This window comes from Melanostigma gelatinosum (assembly GCF_949748355.1).
Source record: "Melanostigma gelatinosum genome assembly, chromosome: 1".
Classification (NCBI taxonomy): Eukaryota; Metazoa; Chordata; class Actinopteri; order Perciformes; family Zoarcidae; genus Melanostigma; species Melanostigma gelatinosum.
This window is the reverse complement of record NC_136634.1, coordinates 13,398,936-13,422,113: the sequence shown is the minus strand read 5'-3', so window position 1 is coordinate 13,422,113 and position 23,178 is coordinate 13,398,936. Positions and strand designations below refer to the sequence as shown.

The 23,178-nt window shown below is 40.1% G+C and overlaps 1 protein-coding gene across 1 annotated transcript in view; it reads right to left on the bottom strand.

Annotated features, from left to right (window-relative positions):
* Window positions 1–221: 221 nt before the first annotated feature.
* Window positions 222–23,178, bottom strand: part of LOC306787797 (voltage-dependent calcium channel subunit alpha-2/delta-1) — a gene marked incomplete at its 5' end in the record, with an annotated part of 66,056 nt that continues 43,099 nt past the window's right edge. The window contains 28 exons of the mRNA XM_079283078.1: window positions 222–697; window positions 2,719–2,801; window positions 3,581–3,693; window positions 4,437–4,566; window positions 4,689–4,744; window positions 5,117–5,169; window positions 5,487–5,639; window positions 6,696–6,767; window positions 7,052–7,090; window positions 7,202–7,269; window positions 7,370–7,459; window positions 7,978–8,081; window positions 8,684–8,746; window positions 9,225–9,306; window positions 10,308–10,399; window positions 10,494–10,554; window positions 13,096–13,172; window positions 13,627–13,688; window positions 13,966–14,037; window positions 14,309–14,380; window positions 17,626–17,700; window positions 18,041–18,121; window positions 18,229–18,303; window positions 18,421–18,510; window positions 18,604–18,653; window positions 19,088–19,166; window positions 19,819–19,923; window positions 20,524–20,682. Of these exons, the coding sequence (XP_079139204.1) occupies window positions 587–697; window positions 2,719–2,801; window positions 3,581–3,693; window positions 4,437–4,566; window positions 4,689–4,744; window positions 5,117–5,169; window positions 5,487–5,639; window positions 6,696–6,767; window positions 7,052–7,090; window positions 7,202–7,269; window positions 7,370–7,459; window positions 7,978–8,081; window positions 8,684–8,746; window positions 9,225–9,306; window positions 10,308–10,399; window positions 10,494–10,554; window positions 13,096–13,172; window positions 13,627–13,688; window positions 13,966–14,037; window positions 14,309–14,380; window positions 17,626–17,700; window positions 18,041–18,121; window positions 18,229–18,303; window positions 18,421–18,510; window positions 18,604–18,653; window positions 19,088–19,166; window positions 19,819–19,923; window positions 20,524–20,682 (2,367 nt within the window). The 3' untranslated portion in view covers window positions 222–586. The remainder of the gene's footprint in view (window positions 698–2,718; window positions 2,802–3,580; window positions 3,694–4,436; window positions 4,567–4,688; window positions 4,745–5,116; window positions 5,170–5,486; window positions 5,640–6,695; window positions 6,768–7,051; window positions 7,091–7,201; window positions 7,270–7,369; window positions 7,460–7,977; window positions 8,082–8,683; window positions 8,747–9,224; window positions 9,307–10,307; window positions 10,400–10,493; window positions 10,555–13,095; window positions 13,173–13,626; window positions 13,689–13,965; window positions 14,038–14,308; window positions 14,381–17,625; window positions 17,701–18,040; window positions 18,122–18,228; window positions 18,304–18,420; window positions 18,511–18,603; window positions 18,654–19,087; window positions 19,167–19,818; window positions 19,924–20,523; window positions 20,683–23,178) is intronic.

The following is a 23,178-nucleotide window of genomic DNA, read 5'->3' as shown; positions in this document are numbered from 1 at the left end:
TGATTTTGAGTACAAAAAATAAAAAATAAATAGGTACAGTACATTTGAAAAACACTCAAACAAAAAGGGATCATCTTCATCGTTGCACTGGTTGCCAACAATAATAAATCATTGCAGCAGTATGATTCATACGCAAGTATAATAAGCAACAAACAATATCGACAACTACACAAATCAACGCCGTCAGTGAACATACAGTCTTTGAATGATATTGAGTTGGCATAGTGGGACTCTTCAGCCTCTGCTAAATAAATCAGAGAAACGAATGAGGCAGAATTAAAGGGTTCGGTTAGCTCTTACTCTTGCACCATAGGAGGGTATTAAGGAGTAGTTCATGGAAATGAGTGCAGCTGAGCACAGTAAACGTGCCTCTATTTTTGAAAATGAATTGAATGCGGATTGAATTGAGAAGGAAATGAATGCGGACCCTTTGGCATTGGAAAATGGAAATGCTGATGTGGTCAGAAAACAAAATGTCATTTTGCAAATATTCGGCATACATCCTGGATGGCATAACTGACGTGTCTTCCGGCATCTTATGGGATGAGATGATCGGTGTGTGAGTGTATGAGTGTGTGTGTAGGGGTCATGAGTTCTGTAAAGATGTGATGAGCCACAGCAGCAGTAGTTGGAGCCCAAGCATCGGCCAAAGACACAGGCTTAGGCAGGTCCCTCCTCCACAGTCAGAATCATCTTCCTGTTGAACAAATCAGTTGTCAATCAATTAGATACAGCGTATTCTCCTACATCCAGTAGCTCCACTAAAACTACCAACATCACCACTACTTTTGCTACTGACAATGATGAACAGTTCATGATTGTACTGTATCTAATGGATCTCTGTCATGTTATATCCTACTATGTTGCACTCTATCATATTCCTAAGTCTACCTGTCATATTAAAGGCATAGATATCTCTCTCTTCTAAGCTAACTGGCTGCGGTGGTAGCTTTATAGCAACCAGCGAGGTATCGATCTTCTCATCCATCTATCAGCAAGAAAGCAAGCGTAGAGTGTATTTCCTCAAATGAACTTCTCATTTAAAATGCTCTGCCGCAGTTATAGAGACGTTCCGGACCTCATTCTGCTTTATGTGCACGTGTGTGTATGTGCATGCCCTATGACAGTTTGTGGCGTTTTTGTATTTGATGGGACTATTCATTGACTTCCTCAGCCATTCCTCCCCTTCCCTTTGCTTCCCAGTACAGATTCTTCACAATACAAACACACAGGCACATTAATTAGTGGCCCATTATGTGTGTGATCTACGCCTTTAGAAGACAATGAAAGGCTCAGTCCACAAAGATATGGGAGAAAACTTTTCCAAATATTTAAACGTCTTATAAACTGTTGAAAGTTGGGTGATAAAGCAATGATCTCACACAAGTTATCCTCCTTGCTCCTTTGTTTTACAGATTTACCTCAAACAGTACAATACATGAACTTTCATTCAATCTCCTCAAGGGAATCTAAAGAAGGGCCTTTGCTACAGTCTCAGGTCTGACTATTACATTGCATTCTGTGAAACCCTAATAGACTACTCAGTTTGAGAGAAAATACAAATAAATAAAACAATTATGGCTACGAATATATTTATACATCGTTTTGTGCTAATATAAATGAATTGTGCTGGCATGATGCTATGATATCAAATTGATTCAACACGTTTTACTGCCAAGATTCAACCTGTTTTCCATCTGTCGGGGTAAAAAATAACAAGACGCCAAAAAAGACAGGCATTCTGTTCGAGAGAGAGGCATGAAACTAAGAAATAAATCAGTTTCTTTTACCACAGTGTGTTATTGACTTAATTATTGTGGGCCATTTCCTTCTCAAGCCAATCATTGTAGGACCTGATTTGCCTTTGCCCAGAAGGCCCAGGAAAGGTAAAAATCATTGGGGCTGTAGTCAACCAAAGAAAATGTTGGTCAAATTATTTTTAACCTAATTATTTTATACTTAATCCTAAATGATAACTTCAGACTAAAAGCCGACCAGCATGCACCTGCCCATATTCATATGATTTCCGAATATAGAACAATTCTGACATCAAATTCAAAGCCTATCAACAAGTGATGCACGGGTCAGGGCTTTTTAATTACCGCCGCACCTACGAGACCCATTCTGAGAGCCAATCCGCAAGAATCAACCCACAAAGATATGAATTAATTTGGTCGGAAAAGAGCATATCGACAAACTAATCGACCAACCGACCAGCAGGTGTTAGCTCTAAAACTCATCGTGGTGAATAGGTCTGCATGAAGCTGTGTAAGGACAGCGACCCTGCACTCAGCACCAGAAACAACAAGAGAGGTGTGGGGCTCAATGTAGAACCTCTGCTGATTGGGCACAAGGACTTATCCTACCAGACAAGAGCAGCAGCCATTGGAATGCATAATCATAAAAAAAAGAAAAAAAGAACGATATATGATGACAGAAAAGATCGTAAAAAGCATGATGAATAAAACAATTGAGTGACAATTGTTTACAAAATCCTGGAATAAAACAAATATATAAATGGATAAATAAAACAGATTAACTGAATGAATAAATCAAGCATGGATTAATTAAGTGAAAAAGTTAAGCAGTGCTTTGAATCTCTGCAGAATGCTAATGAAAACCAGACAGAAGTGACAGAGGCCAACAGTGAAGCCTCATTTATAGAGCTGTTGCCAGCAATGTTCTCTGCACGGAGATACATGTGCGGTTGTGTCTTACGTCTTCATTGTTGTCGAAACATACGTCCGGCCCTTTGCGGTATCTGGGATTCTGAGCCAGCTCGCATGGATCTGGACCTTCAGCTGAACAGACACTCAGGAAAAAGCAATTTACCATCAGCAGCGCACATTTAACAATTTGAAGAGCAACTATTAATTGATGTGCTGACTGTTCATTTGCCTGCTAAAATGCTTTATGTAGTTTCAACTCATCAGCCTTGGTTGGAGATACCCTGATTTATTTTTCTAGATATTTGCTGATCTCGTATTGACATCTAAGATAGATTAAAATAAAATAATAAAATAACTCAGAAAGGCAGTCCTTGAAATAATTATATGTAATTATATGTGGTCAAGCAGATTGTAATGTCTGCAATCTCTCTCTCTCTATATATATATATATACTGTATATATACATATATATATATATATATATATATATATATATATATATATATTGTTGACACCTTGTTGACCCCATGGTGGTGACATCTGAAGATAACATCTGGACTGTTACATCAGTAGGAAGCTGCAGTATATATAAACTGTATATATACACATACACACTCATATTGTACATGCACACAAACACTCTTGCTCCTAACCTTATTTCGTCATGATGGCAGCATGCAGCGCAGATAAATTAAAACATGAAATCCTGGGAGTAACGTGAGACAGGCTTTCATATGCCGTGCATCTGGTTTACTGTTCACCCGTGAACATTCAGGGGGGACTTACTGCAAACTCCTTAGGTGTGTGTCCTTGTATTGAGAGTTTAAAGCCTCCCCTGTCATCAGGGGGATGGACGGAGGGGTGGGAAGTAAAAAGGAAGTTCGATTTTTACGAGCTGAGTGAAAGGATACATTGTTGTTCAGCCTGCCGGAGCGGCCTGGGGTCACAAGACAAACATGTTGCCTTGGCATCGGTGATCAGGAACACTAGGTTGGTGTTTGGCAGCTTCTCAGCACGATACATCCTAGAAAGCACACATGGCATTGCAACACGAACATACACTACTCATACAGTAATATACCTGTGGTGTGAGGATATCATGCTCCAAAAAACATATAACAAATGATCTACAACATTTTGAATTAGCATATAGTTTACAGTTTGTATTGCATACACACAGGTATTTGTGCAGATGTGCACATATATATGTCTTCTGTCCTCTGGGGATTGGCTTTTTATGGTAGTACTGAAGGTTTCTGTGTCTACAGTCGTTAACATTGGGGGATAAAGCACCAGACACGTGGGACTCATAACATCCAGTAATTACAGCCATATTTAACCCCCTCCGACAGCTCGTACTGACACAAGGGGAGGTTAGAGCAAAGTGGATGTGCAGTGCTCCCTGAATGTGTGTGTTAGTGAGTTTGAAGTATAGCCAGAGAGTAAAGGAAGAAAAACAGATAAAAGAGCTTTTGTGCTTCCCTCTGCAATTCCGGTCACTGACAGATCAAGGTAATGTGCGTCTGATTGGAACTCCTCTGAAAACAGCTGCCTGAAATCATGGCTGGAAAACAGAAAGAGGCCAGGAAACTAACACTATTCTGGACCCGTCCCTGCAGACCATTAAACAGAAGGATGTCCAGGAAGAAGATGGAGTCAGAGGTGAAAAATCATGAATGACGCAACCTATTTACAGTGTGAGTGGACAGAGTCACTGGAAAGAGAGCACATGCAGATTTGTACACATATGACGAAACACCCACATACCTGGAACAGTTTCCACAGTCCAGGACACCTGAGTAGGAACTTTCATCATTGTCAAAGAAGTACTGAGTCTGCTCTGTGATGCAGCTTTCCTTAAACATGGCATCTGATATGTCATCATCTGCTGACTCCGCTGGAAATAAGAGACAGGTTTAACAGAGAACAACGCTGGAAAAGATTAGTGAGAGTGGTGGGAATACAATCTGTCAAACGCTGATGGTTACATTTTACACAATCACAGCTTTTGCTGCTCACCTGCCTCTAGAAGGTTGGGGAACATGAGACCAAAGAAGAGCTGCTGGAGTATTGACCTAGACACAGAGACAAAAAAAGAGTCACATAGATGAGTCAATATACCATCTTTAACATATTTATATTGAACAACAACACACTTTTAACAACAGGCACATCTGTTTGAGGCTGAGTATCAGTCATTCCTTTTTAAAAGCTGGTTGTATTGCAGTTGGACATACAGACAGCGATGCAGTATGATGTTGTGTAACTGCCCTTTTCCTACACGGACCCAGCCAGGTCCATTCCTCAATAACATACAATCCAACTCTCATACAACTCCTACCCGAGTACAAGTACAAATGAACTCCCACTCTAAAACGCAGACGCAAACGAACATAAACATTGGAGGAAAATAAAAACAAACACAAACACACAACCTGTCCACTCACCAGGCAGCACTGGAGGCCCACCAGCCAATACTGAGCATGTCTGCAATGGTAGGCTGGAAAGAGACAGCAAAAGAAAGTCACGAATAATACATTCCAAAATAAAGCTGAGAGGGATGGGAAAGACAAAAAAAAGAAATTCAGTCGTGAATGATGATTTATTTCATTGGTCCGTTATTATATTACTATTTCGGAAATAAAAAAAAGAAAACAAATGTAATATACAATCACAATATTTTAAACTACAGGAATTAAGAATCAATGTAGTTTTGTATCAACAGTTTTCCTCACCAGATTGTAGAATAAACACAAATTTATTATACATGCATAAATGTGTAAATGTAATAAATGCTTGTGGGAATGAGTTTCTAACCACATAGACAGAGCGGGGTCCTGCTGCAGCCTTGCTGTCTTTCTCTGGGTCACAGATAGATTGGTAGTCGTAGGTCTTATTGAACGCGTACAAGGAGGTGTTGACCAGGTTGATCATCAGCACAGGATCCACCTCGCCAAAGAACTGACCTATCTAGAACAGTTCACATGCGCACACACAAAGAAAAACAACAGTCAATAAACATGGTATAAGACTCTGCTTGTACAAACAAAACATACAGCTGTGTACTATCTCCTCTGGCTTTATAGTCTGAGTCATATATTCACATACAAACAGACAGCTGTTAACCTGGCACTCTACCCCTGTGCTTCTACTTCCAATGCCCTTTCACCCTCTACTCAAGTAGTCTGGATAGCTGGAGGGTGGCTGTGTCCTCCAGTGTCACCTGTTACATGTATTAATGTTCTGTTAACATTGAATGAAGGTTGCATATTGATAATCATATGATGACAGTGAGAACAGGTCACTGTAGCTTCACAAGAAGCTAACACCTGGTGGGTGATGGTTGTGTTCATATATTCCTGATGAAAGGACTCTGGCCATAACTGATCATAGAACTATGGTGACAATATGTAACTGTTGTTTTGCAACGGCACAAACTAACAAAAAACTTCTGCGTGTTCCCAACGGACACCAAATGTATCACAAGATGACAGGAGGGTGCTTATTCCAATGCTCGGTGACCATGAACCGTATGGCAGACATTTGGACGGTAAAAGGATCAAAGACAGCAGATGTCCTGCCTTGACTGACATGCAAAGTTTCCATCCCTACTGCATGTCCTACCACTGACACACACAGCGGCACAGCAGCCTGAAAGAGCGGAGTTAACACAGCAGAGCTGACTTCTTGCATACACAGGGGACTCACTTCACTACAGCTTTCATGCCTGACTAAAATCCATCAGAACCTCCCCTTTGATCCTCCTCCAGTGGATAGTGCTTTACTTTACTGGAGACATGGAAGTACTGCCTTCCTACAGGAGCTTTAAAACAGCTCACAGCTAACAGGACATTCTCATGAGATGAGTCACGGGCCCTTTATTTGACCTCGATATGAGATTGATGGATCCCTGACAAAGAGGAGTATGAAGAAAGGTAGAGAAAAGTAAGAAATATGAATATGAAGTCTTTGGTTTCAACCTTTACGGTTGTGATAAGGTGAAGAAAGTGGTTGCCGGAAACTCACCAGTGTGATGTACTCATCGTGGTTGGACATGAGAAGAAATCCCCCATCATCCAGGATGGCACAGTCTACATGCTGTAGTGTAACAAGATGAACAGTTTAAAAATGCAATAAAAAAAATGGTAAAATGTGTGGAAAATGAAAAATCGTCTTTTACTATTTTAAAAAGAGATACAAATCCAGCTCGACTACATCGTTATATTGCAGGCAATTTACAATCGTAATGGTTTTTCTCCTGTAAGGTAACATTCGATTTCTAATCAAGGCCGTCTGCACAGCGATGGTAACGAAAACACATCTTAGACAAAACAATAAACAAAACATTCTCAGATTTGATTCAATAACCTGCATTGCTGTACCTTGTCATTCCTCAGACAGCCACAAATCTCATCCTTGCACTGGAAAGATAAAAACGTTAGCCAGACAACAAAATGACTATCGTACACCAATAGATACATGTGTCAAAGATAGTGCAACAAATACAAATAAACCTTATTAACACAACTTACATTCAGCTTCAGTGTAGCATTCATGAAAATGCTCATCCAGAAGGAGACATTAAGTTTCACTCCCACCACTACAGAGGAAATCACAAAACATGCAGATGTACAGCTATTGAGTCTTTTTCTTTATGTTGCATCACAAGAAGCAATCTATCTGGGATTAGCAAGACTGACCAGCTGGTTTGAGCGTGACTTCATCAATCGTGAGTTCCACTGCTTTGCTCACGAGAATAGCTGACTCAGTAACAGGCTCCCTATCCTCTGCTACAATTGAGAGGTGACACACAAGAGACAATTATAGCAATTTCACCTAAATCATGTTTAAAATGATGTCGGCAGAGAACATTTCAAAATGAGAATCACAGAGAAAGAGAATATTTGCTATCCATTGTGGGAAATTCCATAGATTTTTAGCTGCTAGTTATTTCAGTGGAGTGGAGTCTGTGAGGCCAGTACATGTGTTAATCCAGTCAAGTGTAGAGGAAAGCGCGGCTACATTACACTGACGGCTGCCTGTCCTATTGTCTGTTAGAAAGATCAGTGGAGATAACAGGAAGTATAAAGGGCAGGAGGGAGGAAGAGAGGGGATGAGCGCTGAAAGACACAGCGGGAAAAGGAGACGGATAAAGGCAGTGGTATCAGAGGCCTGAGAGTGTGATCTTTGCCAGTAGGATTGGGAGAATTGGGAGCAGGATAGGCTCAGTGCCAAACCACATTGAAGATCCTCATACATAAAAGTGCGCACACATTCACATATTCAAACATTTAGGAAAAAAACTTACGGTTGAAAGATGGAGCTGTGAAAATATATATTTCATTGTCCAGGGTCCTTTTGTAGAAGCTGGACTCATATGTCTCAGGATTCTCAGTCCACTCTTCCCCAGCACTAAAAACATTAATATCGTCACATAATATTATATATGGACCAGTATATCCATAAAACACCAACCAAATGTGTTTGATCTATGTGAACAATTTAAATTTAAATCTATCGCCAAATGCTAGTCATCGGAATACAAGTCACACCCAATGCAGTTGATATATGTCCAGGGCATGGTCCGGTAAAAGCAATTACTGAAAATATTTCACGTTTTATAGGCAGGAGGACTATACATTCATCTGCATCTGGAATATCATATTCTGACCAAGTGGATCCCCCAAATGTAGTTCAGATAGAAGTTGCAGGAAATTGAGGAAAATGAGCTGTGTTTGGCTGCTGGATGTGCGGATTTGACCCATGTCCTGTACTGGCTTGGCAACCTATGGGAGTTCAGCTTAAAGTGTCTAATCCTCTATGTTCTGGAAAATAACCCAGCGGAACAGGTGAGTAAAGCAGCCAAACGCGCTGAACCTAAGAGCAGTACAGCCTGTATCCATTTTCATCTCTCACATTTACACCACCAGATATTTGGGCAAAGCTTGCTGTGCTGTTTCACGACACCAGAACTAATGCTTGAAGTGAAACCGAGTAGAAAGAGGGGTGGGTACCTTCTTGGGTAGACTCTTGTTATTCCCCCGTCTGTGGCTACAAATCTGGCCACTATTCCATCTCTGAGAACATGGAAAACAACAGCCAATCAAACATCAAAGCCAATCACACGGACAAATATTAGAAAAGTGTTTGTGAACTGTGAGACCAAGCTGCAGGCATGACACAAATTGTTTTATGACCACAGTCACCCTTTTCTATTTGTCCTAATGTTAAACACATACCCTGCAGTGTGTGTTCAGATTATTTCAGACGACTGGGCATACCATGAAAGGAAACTATTTTGTTCAGCATGTCTTGGCAGAACTTAGTGTGGTTGAGTGCGATATGCATTTTATGCTTAGCTTTCATCGTGTTTCACGAGTTGGACGTGATTAAATCACCCAAAGTAAAGACAAAAGAAATACAACTGTGGCTCCGTCAGTAGATTGTGCATGACATAAGCATCATCAGCTATGCTAGGGTGAAGCAATAGTGTGGACATGCAAGACAGATTTCCATGAAAGAAGAAAAATGTATTTTTAAATGTTTGGCACGCACACTGTCTGCTCGTTCCAAAGTTGAACCAGTTCAGCAGTCAGACCTGCATCCAGGATTAGTCGATTCACCAGGGACACATTACCTGTGGATTAAAGACAGGTGCATTTTACCTATTGCGAACAGTACAACACACCAATAACAGTGATTCGTAAGGAAATATGGCAATGGAAGCAATGCCAGCCTATTATTTGTGAATCTTTGCAGGGAAGATAAATACGTTATGATCTGTTCACTGGCTAGCAGAAAAAATACCGAAGAGACAAGTGATTAAGTGTCTGACGGTGAAAGTCAGGCTGAAAAAGAGCAGTCGTGTTTTGCCAAATCTTCTCCCTGGATAAATGAGGGATAACAATTAGATCCCATGGTACTTGTCAGGAAATCATCCAGCAGGGAGACATGTTTTTGTAGGTCTCCTCTGAGTGATTATTAGACAGTAAGACAGAAGGAAGTACTTTGTGAAAGACTGGCTACAGCTTTAGGAGAGAGATGATGCCAAGGTATTGAGTTTGAACCCCATTGTCAAGAAAAGTACTTGAAAGCGCTGTCAAAATAGCACACCGTTCCAACACAGCTTCCCTTGAGTGTGCTTTTTAAATCATGTCCACACCTTTGCATAAGTTGCAGACTTAAGACTCAAGAACAAATCGTGAGACCGTACTGCACAACAGCAAGGAGAAAGGCATACATGCATATTTATATGGCTTGACCTCGGGTTAAAATGGATCAAGGATACCTCGATCCATTAGCTGGATGATGGTTGTAAGCCACAGGGGGCAGACCCATTAGATGATGACAAATCAAACACCATGAGTCATTATGCAGCATGACAACATCAGGCTTCTAGGAAGCTCAGTCGATCGGGCTGATGTCACCCTGCTTATACCACAGTAATCTGATGACCAAAGTAATGCTCTGACCTTCAGATGCTGATCGTTGTGATATCACCGGTGGAAAATTCGGACTAACAGCAAAACATACCATGCATACACAACTTCCACTCTCGTCAAACAGTGCCGCGAACTGACATCACAAGCTGTGCAAATGTGTCGAGTGAAATAACAGTGAAAAAGATGCATGACTCACATGCATCTGTAGTGTTGCTGTCAATGTACTGGCTGAAGTCGAGGAGAAACTGGGTGTTGTTGAGTGACAACTTCAGCTCTTTGCAGTACTCCCTAAAGGAACAGTATTGATACATTTAAATCTCAGCCCCTTGTTTTGTTCCTGCCGAGTGAAGGTGGGTTGGACATACGTGTCGCGATCACTTACCTCGGAGCAATGTAGGTGTAACCAAACTGATCAAACCTCTGCTGCTGTATGGTTTCCATGGCTTTGAAAAGACAAATAAATATTGGTTTAGGCTGATAAGATGAATATGAATATTCCACACAAAAGTTTAGGAGCTTAAAAGTGTGTTCTCTATTTATCAAAGGATGCACAGCTGAAAGCCCCCCCCCCCCCCCCAGACATAAAATATTGGACAGATATGAGGTGATGGATCAAGGTAGAGAATGTGGATGGAGGTGCAGTGGGGAGGCATGAGAGAATGACTGAGTGAGAAGTACTTGCCTTCTTGCCCTGTTGTGACCCCAGAGAGACAGATATGAGGAGAGGAGAAAGTAGGAAAGACAAGGGTTGATACAAAATGCATCCATCATCCGACAAATAAGTTCAGATCTTAAAAAACCAACTGAAAATTCGAAATATTTCCCACAGTAGATAATAAAACAATATGCTGCAGTGAAAGAATATCAGATCTTAGAGACAAACAATACATGTAAATAAAATACATTGCGTGCATATTCTATAGATTCAGGACAGAAAAGGATCAGCCGGGGACTGCAGCAGAAGGGAGCAACATATAAACATATATCGTAAGAAATAAAATTCCTTCCACTCAATGCTTTGTCTGCCCTGGCTCTGGATTTCATTACAAATAGTGTGTGGTAATTGTTGACAGGCATGGACGGCCATCATTCATTGGTCTCTTAAAATGAAGACATTTCGGACATTGCCTTTAAAAAATATTGAGCCGTGTGGTGCAGTCTGCGAAAAAAATTACTGAGCACTGAGTTTCCTCTGGGCCGTGGAAATGTGGTGTAGGATGAAACAACGTCTTTCACATAAAACATAACAGGCAGATTCATTGTCCCTCTGTCTCTATAGACCGGGCAGGGTGTCTGTATGTCCAATTGCTTTCCACACCAAACATTATTTCTCTTCTTTCTTGCTCTTTACTTCTCTATCGCCGTCTCTTCAACCCCAGTATTAGGTAAATGTATTCAATGCATGCAGCATTTCTGCTTGATGGATGAAAAAATGATCATCCATCATACACTTGACTAGCTATCCTCCATAATGTATTAGGAGGACAAGTGGCTGCAGGAACCACCTACTGCAGGAAAAGGATAAGATGGAGCGAGGTATTGGTCTGGCTCCAGTGTGAAACTCTATATGGCTGTACAGAGAGCTTTAGAGTCCCAAACTCCCTATCTGAGTAGTCTGTGGCAGCAAGGCATGGTGTGTTACTTTCTTTAAGAGGCCTGTAAACGTTCCAACAGTCTTTATGGCACGGTGACAGACTCGTTATGGCAGAGAAGGAGTGATACAGAGGTCGGAACACTCAGTCAAAATCTCATCTTTTGGAACAACTGAGCCAATAGCCGTTTATGCTTTGTGGTGTCACATCAAAGTTATGAAAATACACTAAAGCCAGATGGTTATGTGCATTTTATGGTGTTTTTTCGAATTATATCCCATGATCAAAGCGATTATCCACCTATGCATCAATACAGTCATGATTAAGCATTCATACTCCAGAGTCTGTGCATCCATTCCTCCATCTGTAATCATGCAAATATATAGAGGACAAAGATGCTTATGGAAGAACATCACATGGCAAGATAAAGACAGGAGACAAAGAATAGTGAGTACTTGCCCCAAGAAGAAGCTGTAAGATTCCAGTGTGGAAGCAGGATAGGAGAGGATAACTTATCAGAATAAAAATATAACAAATTGTACAAAGAGTGACAGTTGCACAGACCGTATGTGTATGAAAGAGTTTCATCCTTGTGAGTGTGACTTAAATTCTGAGCTGTTAGAAGAAGCCAGAGTGGATCATACAGTGAAACAGCCTTGAGAGCGCAAACAGAGCAAAAAGTAAATCAAAAAAATAAATGAGCTGAAGAAAAAAGAAAAAAGGGGAAGGGGAGAGGAAATAGGAGGAATAAAGAGAACGAGGTGAGGACAGGTTTAAAGATTAGACAGAGAGACAGAAGAAAACAGAGACACAGCAAAAACAATCCAGATTAAAGTCCGTCTGCTTCGGGTAGCCTGCTACCCTCTGAAACATTTAGGAAAGGAACGATAGGCTTAAGCACAGGGAGGTCAATAAATGGAGTTGGCAACAGAAACATAGCGAAAACTGCAAAAGAGGGAAAAGATAATGTTTTGTAGACGAGGCGATAATGAGCATGGAGAGGAGCGAGGTTTTCGTCTTCTCCTAAGCCAGAAGGAGGGCCAGAAGAGGGGAGTTAAGAAGGAGAGAAGCGCAAAATGTAGACAAGATCAAAAGAGCTAGTGCTTAGGCTGGGTGTGGGAGAAGGAAAGCATGTGGATGAGTGTGTGTGGGAGTGCGGGGCGACTGACCAGTGGGTTACACTACAAAAGAAAAGCACCATGGGGATCCGCTGATCTGAGCAGCAAATACAAAGGAGTGGTTGTGGTTCCAGCTAGGAGCGAGTAATACAAAACAAGAGGAGATACTCAAGAGTACGACCCACAGAAAGTATGCATCGGAGTTGATTGTGAGGCACCAGCTAAATTAAATCCGATTCACTTGCTTCATCACGAGGATGTATGACATACTTACACGTAGCTCTTTTCAAGTCATCTCCCAGTTTGGCTTGAATGAAGTGTTCACTGTATCTCGGCAGAGCAAGAGCCAGGCTGCAGAAAAGACAATAAGAGTAACACTGTTAGAGTTTTGTGGTTGGAGGTCTGGTTTGTGTGAATTATTTAGTCTGTTCAAACAAAAAAAACGGTAATTCAAAGCCTGCAAAATGTCCTGTGACATGCTTTTAAATACTTTAATTGTATGTCATTAGAAGGAGTTTATATTAATCAAGAGAAACAATACACAATTTATCAAGCTTCCATGTTTGTCAGAAAGCTCTGCTTGTCTGTATGTTTAGTGAAAAACAAAACCAATCTCGCAAATGTATTTCCCAATAACCAAGCAGAGCCTGCTGTTAGAAACAAGAGGGTGACCCCTGTTGGCTTAAGTAGTGTCCTCCATCGGCTGCAGTGCTCTCTGTAGTAAGTGGCAGACAGTGCATTGTCTGAAGTGAAGACAGCTTGATGAACCATAAAGACATATTACAAAATTGCTGACTTTGCTCACCTGTAATCTGTTCCATTGACCGGCGCAAACGTGTAGGTCCTGTCTCCTCTATCTATGTACCTCTATCAAAGATGAGACAGGAACTGGCATTCAGAACTGCTACGTAATATTAATGCAAGTAATGCTCATGTTTGTGTTGTTTCTTGTTCAAAAAACACTCCAAGACATAATCAGTATTTATTATAAACACTACAATATGTGAAATTTGTACAAAATACAGGTGAAGATGAGACAGTATAAGAAGTATTAGCAGTAAACTTGTCAACTTTGGCTATGGCAACATAAAATGCAACATACTCCTGTGTAAAATGTTAATCCCTTTCCAGTGGTTTGTTTTACCTCATCCTGAGTTTTCACCAGTGTGTCAATGGAACGTTCGCCTGTCTCACCATCGATCATCATTCTCCTGATCTATAGGAAGAGATGTAGAAACAGACAGCGTACAAGTAGTTCAAGAATCACTGAATCTGACTGAGTATCAGCTGATTTAAATACATTCTGTCTCATAACCTCATGCTAACGAGTTAGGGACACTCAGTAAAACACTTGCAGGGACTGGTCATCTAGTACCTCAATAACTGCCTGGCTGTATATCCCCCTCTGTTCCTTTTCTTGTGTGTGTGTGTGTGTGTGTGTGTGTGTGTGTATAGCAAGGGGATTTCCATGCATCTGCACACTCTACCTCTACTTTGATGTCATTCTCCAGCTCAGCATCGAGGAAGTCTAGGGTAACAGGTTCCTGGAATTTAGGATTCTGTGGAAAGGATGATAATGCACTCTTAGGTGTGACAGAATTCAGTAAAGTTAGAAACAGACAAACCTAACGACAGAAAAACAGGATTTATGCAAACAGAAAAAAGAGGATTCCTTTAGGCTTATCCTGAGTTGTTTGGATGGAAGCAAAGTTTATTTTGTAATAACCCTCTTTTATATCACTCTATCTAAAGCCAGCTGAGTTGATGAGACTAAAATGCGATGTAATTCAGTAGACCATTTCGCAATTGTGATTCAGAGATTGGTTCTTTTTGCATCTTAGTACTGACGTTGCATTGAATAAACATAAAGTCGACTTTAATAACTTTTTTGTGTTCAATTCAGGAGCATTGCCAATCATTTTCCTGAACACATCCAATCAAATCCATGGTACAAAAAATACAGGGTACCATATGGCAGCATTCTGACAACATATCTGTGACGCCAGACACAGCTGAATCAGATTTGATACAAAGTGACACTGGACCCTAGTAATGCCCTCTCTTAAAAACCCTATACGTCTGAGTGGCTTTATGGTGGTATAAATTGGTGGCAGTAATCTAGTGCTTCTCTATAAAACAGCAATACATGCAATCTGATACCAGACTGTCCTCCACAGCGATTGGGGTGATGCGGTTGGAGCATACTAATGCTTTCTTTTTTATGTTGACATACCCAAACAGTGAATCAATAGATACATATGCATTTCAACTTTAAGGAAAGAAAAGGAATTAGGATTGACGTTGAATTTAAAAATAAGAAAATAGTGTGAATCAGTACACGGACAAGAGTGCAATTAACGAAATACTCAATTCATCAAAAAGCACGAGTTGAGTTCCTTACATTCGATGGTAAGTTAAATGAAAAGAAGCAGCAAAGATGATGAAGGTGAAGCATCTCAACATGAAAATGAGAAAAGAAAGAATAAAAGATCAAGAGGTACAAGACTGAATTAAACAAACACACAAGAAAAACAGGAGAGGATATAAAAAAGAGAGAGAGAAAAAATGGTAACACTGGGTGGTGTGAACAGCAAAGTAAAAACGATCAAATAAGAAATAAGGAGTGAGAAAAGAAGAGCAACAAGATTAAAAAGACACAAATTGAGAGAGTGACATAATACTGTATGTTAGCAAGAGACTTGTTGTGGTGAGGTAAAAAGAAAAACGCTACTGTAACTAGGGAGATACGTGGAATGCATATTAAATACGTACAAATATAATCAAATACAGAAAGTGACCATCGCTATTCACTTGATCTCCCATTTGACTGATTCAACAAAACAATGAGTGATTGACAGGCTCTGAGCCTCAAACACAGACGCATGAAAACACCTTTTGCATCAAGAAAAGCCTTCGGTGCTTTTCTTTGCTCTTCTTTCAATAAAGAAGTATCCTCCAGCTCTGATATAACTGATGCTATTGCGGCATAATACGCTAACCTCTTCAGGAGCCACCATCGCCTCTCCGTGTTGTCTCAATGTATGTAATGTATGTATGAAATATGTTATTTGTATTGTTTTAACAGCAGACACTGTATGCATGTTTCCAAGACAAATTTCCTTCGGGACAATAAAGTCAATCTTATCTTATCTTATCTTAACCACCTAAGCCTCGCCCTTAGCTGCTAGTAACAGGACACTGATTGGTCCTTGAAATCTGACAAGATGGATTTTCGTGTGATATGTGATCCGGCAATTCTTGCGTGATCTCGTGACATTCCGAGAATCAAGCATGATCTCAAAACAATCCATGACAACCTCTTCCCACTGGATATTCTCGAGTACACACAAACACAAGCTGCACTTATAAAATCGACGTGCAACAAGAAATGCATACAAGGAAAAAGGAGGAGAACTCTCATTCTAAGGTAAGGAAAACACAACAATTGATAGTTTTGATAGTGATTATACACTAACAGTAAAACATAGTTATGAATATTATTTTTCAGTTGTGACAATAAAATCCCATAACTCCTACACACTGGTCTTTTAACCATTTCTATTTTAATAGGTAATGCTGAGTCATGCAATGTCGTAGACTATTTAAAGCGACTTTCCCTCTCATTGGGGTATGTGCTATTGATGTGACTATAGGTGACTCACTTTCTCTCAGTTTCAAAGCTGTCACAAAATATGCTCACACAAACACATGTAGGCAATTACAAAACAAACCCACACATTTGTAAAAAAAAAAAGAAAAAGTCCATGTCCAGAGTGATCATTACAAGCTACAGAAGATTGTGCCATCACTTCAGTTTGGGGCGAAATCAGAGGGTTGTAGATCACAAAAAATATACATAATGGCCAGCAAGAAACTAATTATTACCTACAATGACTGCTACTATGTTCGAAATGCTGGGGAACTATCTATGGGACTACAATACAGACAACTCTTGCTATCTTTAGGAACTACTTCTGCAATCTACAGTACTTGTTCTTTGTCTCACCTCGTGAAAAGTGACAGCATATTTACTACTGAGCCTGTGCTTCCTGTTATGAATCCTTTTCTAGGAATGTTTTGAAAAGATGCACAGTGATGCCTTTTAGTGTTTTATGTCATAGGGTGGGGAGTGGGGGTTTCACAGCTCACCAAATAAAAACATGATTTCAAATACATACATTATGTCACTCCCAGCTGCAACTCAATAACCATTTTAATTATTCACACACACACACACACACACACAGCTTTGACCGTGATAAGTGCTTCAGTCTGGGGAAAAAGATTGTGAGGGGAAAAACAACAAGAAAAAAAACAAGGAAATCCCCTTTATTCCAGAAAGAGAGGGAAACACTATGCAGCTCTGCAATATCTCTTATCACTGCTGCATTTATTTGAGGAGTTTTAAGACTACTTAAGGCCTTTGGCTGGCCAAGTCAGGCAGCATATTATTTATATGGTACCACTGGACGTTTTTGTGTAATTGTTGGATATTTTCATTCATATTTCAGTTTTGAGCCTCGTTGTAAACTGAAAATGCTAAATAAATTGGATTGGCTAAAAGTAAGGACTGAGGACTGAAGATATCAAGTCATACTCCAACTGGAGAAATACTTCTTTTGATGAAGATTCACGATGAGGTCACAGCACATGGAAAAGTTTGAAGAGAACCTGCACCATCTGCTAGCCTGCATATTATTCACTATGCACAAGCAGTTCATGTTTAACCATATGGAATAGTCAGAATATAATGTAATGCTAAGACATGGACCTGCTAAATGATGCATAGGGCCAGATGCCATACCTTTGGCTGGAGATTGGGGTGCAGCAGGACATATCCATTGGGATCAATGGCAAAGTAGTACCCATTTGGACCAATCTGAAGAAGACATTTTTTTTTTCACATTTGTTTCCAGGAAACCACATGATGTAAGTACAATGTAATGGCAAAACAACTGGTAGTTAGTGTTAAAAAGTGTGTAAAAGAAGGGCCTCAGTGGTCCCAAAAAAACAAGAGTACTACATGCAACAAAGATGTTGTAATTAATAACAAGGATATTTCGTATTCGCAGATGATTAGAAAACAAATTTAATGGAATCATATCACTCACTAATTTGCCGGAGCGAAAATTCTTCACAACTTCGCAAGTCACAAGAGTTTCGGTTCTATAAATGTATTTGTCTGCATGCATGTGGTCATATGTGGGTGTTAAACTCACTGTGAAGCGCGGCATGAGCTTCTTGATGTCATCCAGGGACACGTCAATCCCCATTACGCCAAGAATCAACTGATTCTGGTGCTGAGAGACAGTATAAGAGAAAGGGATGAGTACCGGGAAAATACATCCACCCACTCCTGCTACTGCTGACTCCACTTCTCATGTGTTCATGCATTTATTTACTGCACCTCGCCATTCCTGTCATCTATGGTCTTCGTTTTATTGAAGACAGGAAGTGTGCCAGTAATGACCAGACCCAGTTCCTGATGGAGAGTCACGCAAATGCACAATTCAACTCAGAACTCAATAACTCACGAAGTGAAATAAACATGGCAGGAACAATATTTATGTAAAAGGAATTATAGGACAGAAAAAAGTACCAGAGCATCAAGGTATACATTTGTCCACTGGACTTGTTTGGCCTGCTTGTCTGCCAGAACCATTGGCCTTCCCAGGACATCTAGGTACTCCTAAATTGGACAATACATTTTTCCAGATTTACGCTTCCATGAATGTTAAGTGCTGTAAAAAATAATGTGAAAAATAATAAAGCATGATCTAACCTGTGTGTTTATTCTGATGGCTCCGATGGAAGGGATCTCATAGAAGTAACCTGGATAAACGATCAAACACAATCATTTAACTGCAACTTAATGCTAGAATCCCACAATGATAACATAACAGCAGACGGAAATAGATGGCAAGGGTAGAAGAGCACCCCAAACACATGGAGCAAAGGAAACAGCCTGCAATCCTGTAGGGTAGTCTACTGCATCGTGACTCTAGCTTCGTGTCAGATGAGTTAATGACATTTTGAAAAAACAAAGTCAATTGATATCCAGACGTTTTCCTTTTGTAATGTGATTCTTTACTGATTCACGTATATTCAAGTGTATATGCAGCTGTTTTGCCAAAGGCAGCTCCTCTGTTTCTAAAATGAGGTTCAAATCATTACCAGGATCTGTTAAGTACAACTTAATCCAATACCAGGACGGTTACAAACTGATCAACATTGAGTATTGATGTGTGTTATGATCTGTGCTGTACCTTTGTTGGAGCAGGCCATCCACTGAATGGGTCCTTTATCATAGTTGTGTTGTCCTACTGAGAAGGTGAAGATCCTCACCTGGAGCACAAGATTCAATTCAACAATATTTATCATGACCTAACCTCTTGCAATGTTAGAAAATATGATTCTGGTAGGTAGCTGTATTTTCCCATTTAGAGAAATTTAATATTAATGCCAATTAATTGACGATTGTCGTGTCCCTAATATAATGTTATTATGTACACTGAATATCATGTTTGACAATTTAAATGTATTCGATCATTTACATATCATATATATATAAAACGAAAAACAGCATACTGTATGTTTTAACATATTGTGGTGCTGCCATAATACTTTAAATCAACTAGAATTAATACTCAAATACTCAAAAGTGAAATATGAGACAGTTTGACTGAAATAAAATGTGTTTGTGCATCCTGTTAATATCCTCAACCTTGTGCATGTGCATATCTGTGGGTGTTAACGTGCACAAGTGTGCATGTGGGAAGGTCTTTGTTTTGCATATTATGCAGAACACCCTAATCTGCCTTCTGCATAAACTTTTGGGTTGGGAGGATATGCACACGGAAGATTGGACCCAATGGGAGCTCCAAAAAGCTGAGTCTAATAAAAACTACAACACAGATAAAAGCAAACAATTCCACACGGCAGTATCCAATGCCACAGTCTGTATGTGTGTGTGTGTGTGTGCACATCTTTAACGTACCTTTTTCTCAGCATTGTACTTCTCCAGTATGGCCTGAGCTCTTTCCTCTCCTCCGTCAGTAAATAGCATGATGATCTTGTTGCAGTTTGCTCTACTCACATTGGTCTAGTCAAAGGAAAACAAAGGATTTTTATAACTAAACTTTTTTTTTCACCCAGGTAGTGGAAGGTTTGGTTGGTCTGCTGGTCCAGCTAGAGAAAAATATACCTGTTCACGCTGTCATACACTTTGGCATACTTGATGTTTTCATGACCTGTCTAGTGTCATCATCAAGTCAAACGCTGATAGCAAAGGCTGCAGACTTCAGTCAACAGTTCTCATCAAGTCATACACCATCTTAACCTACCATATCCATATCATTTTGTGAAAGTGCAAGTTCAGAGTTTATCAGACCTATTACTTGATACAATACTGTTAATAAATAACTCCACTCGAGGATAATGCTCAGGGACTCAGGGTCGTCAGCCAACTGAAAATCTAACAGCAATCTAATGTTTCTTTCATTGTACGGACAGCTGTGTCGAGGTAACACTTTCAACCAGCAGATGGCAGTAAAAGACAATGAACTGCTGCCTCTGAAAATGTGGAGGCATCAGGTAACATTCATTCAAAACTTGTTTAAAGCCTTGTGTGCTCTCAGCTACACTTAAGTTTGACAAAATGATGTTTTCTCAAAACAAAAAGAATACAACTGGAAATTCTTACAGTAGAGAGCTGCTCAAAAGCAAACTCAAAGCCTTTTGTGTAGTTTGTAATTCCTTTAGCCGTGATGTTCTGAACAGCGTCCTTCAGCAGCTTCTTGTTCCTCACGTTGGCTTGAACCAGATGTTCGAAACACGCCGTCTTCTTCACCCTGGTGTTAAACTGGGAAACAGAGGCAACGAGTTTTGACCAACTAATTATTCATGTAATTCCAACATGTGTGCATATGTAATAAATTATACACATGCCGCACACACACACACACTCCCAGCTGGACTTGGATGGTAACAGGCAGCGGTAAACAGAGACATTCATCAAGGCCCACTAATTGCTTCACATCCTCGGAGCTCAAAGATTTGGTACCCATGGAAACAAGATTCTGCTATATAAGAACGAGGTTAGGCAGCAACACCATCTTTTTTTAAAGGTGAGACCTCCTCATTTCCACCTCGCAGCACACATATGCACACACACCCCACCCAACATTAACCAAAAACCTGCCTCCTTCTGTTCAGAGCTGTGCTCCAAGTCTAACTTATGGTCCATGTTTTTATTGTTAAATATCTGAACAGTAGCAAACAGATTGTCCATGAGTGAACAGTAAGGACGGATTCAAAGAGCTCACAGTGACGATAAGCACAAATGACAGAATAAATTATATTACAGAATATATAGTAGTGGTATGTGAAGGACATGGGACAGCCAGCACATATATTGTGTTGCGGAATGCTTCTAAAACAATCCTGCACCTCATCGATCTCAACTAATCAATGGGTCTCTGTGAGATGGCCAAAAGGGAGGCTGAAAACACTGATCTACACAGACAAGCAAGGAGACAAAATTAACCCTGACCATATGGCTGTATGGGTGTGTTTGAGTGTGTCTCCAATGAGCCTGACAGCTTGGAAGTGCCTTTTAAATTGACTATAACAGACACACACATCTCCATCGGACAGAAAGGCAATATCACAATGGCTATGGTTTGATAAAAGACTGAATCGAGGCGACAGCACATAAACACGCGTGCACACAAACAGAATGGAAGTTCACATAATTTCCCCCATGGAGCAGACGGGGATCTTTTATCACATAATCTATTAAAAGGAGAAGTGAGGAAGGTGGGATGGGAATGTGGGAGGGCGAGAAACAGGAAGTGACCGGAATATTAAATAAAAAGAGGTCTGAATACAGGATTTAAAAGCAGAACAAATTAGATTATGTATCTCATAGAGAAAACAAGAAGGGCGGACCTCTGCCAAGGCCGTTTTCATGAGTGAAAAATAATGTGTGTATCCGCTGCGTGATTTTGATCCACTCCAAAAGTGAATGTGTTCTTCCTTGGCCCATACTACACCCTTCCACAAAGTTTCATGAAACTAGTTTTTCCGTAATCCTGCTGACAAAGTCAAAAACAAAAACTTCTTGCCAGAGATAGTAATGAGCTCACGTAGTGTTTGTGTCAAATACATCATAATCTGATTCGAAAGATATGATTTTGTAAAAAATTGTAATTGTAGGAGTGTGACAGGAACTGAGAACAAAAGTTCCAAAAAAAAAATAAATTGAAATGATGAGGACAGAGATGGAAAGACTGACCAGAAAGAAACTTCTGACCTACCGCATGAAGTGTGTGATCATCTTCCATGGCCAAATGCCAATTTAGTCCCTGGGCTAGTGTTAATGGGCAGGGATTTATGGGTAATATCAGAGATTAATGATAGTGTCAGGTTCCAACACCTTCAGGGCCAGACATAGGGTGATGTGTGTATGAGTGAGTCAACGACGGAAAGAAACAGATGGATAGAAAGAAGAGGGTGACAGAGAGAAAGAATAATGAGCTTTAGCAAAGCAACGCAGGGATGATTCTGGTATAATACAATTTATTGTTGTCTTATTTTTGTAGCTTTGGAAATCATTCCTATTGGCAATATCATTGCACACACCAAGTTCCATTACTGGGATCTGAAAACGTGGTAACAATTCAATTATATATAAAAAAAAAGTCAAAAGGAAACAAGAAACACGATCACTCGATCTCACGGGTTGTAAACAAATCCCCAGGTTAGCCAAACATTTGGAAACAAGGACAAAGTGAATGTGATAATTATGACCCAAACTGTCTGTTGTCAGCACTCCTCATAGTTTACAGACGTCCCTGGTTCAACTTTAACCGACAGTACTTACCGTGGTTGTGCACACACATAGTTTTACTGTGCAGTAAAGGATTATTACCATCATTTCGGGTGCACTCACTTTCAGTTTTACCTCCAGATAAAGTGGTTTTGATAATCTGGCTTCACTGTTTGCTTGTTTACAACCTGTCTGATGGGCTAACTGCTCATGTTTCTCACTCTGTTGAACTTCATTGCAGCAATGTCGAAGTATTCCCAGATTTCAGAAATGACTCTGGTAAGGACAATTGTAATCTACTGAAACATTGGCCAAAGCTAAACATTTAAAGACCCAAATTGTAATAAACGTAAATGATTCTTTTAGCACCTTTAAATGGGTGCCTTTCATTTTCCTGGGACCACTAACAGCAGTGAGTGTAATGCAGTTTTAGAGGAAAGTAGGAAAACAATTCAAACAAAAAAGTTAAAACTGAATTGGACTTCACTCTTTGAACGAATCTCACTTTCTCAGACACACACATAAACA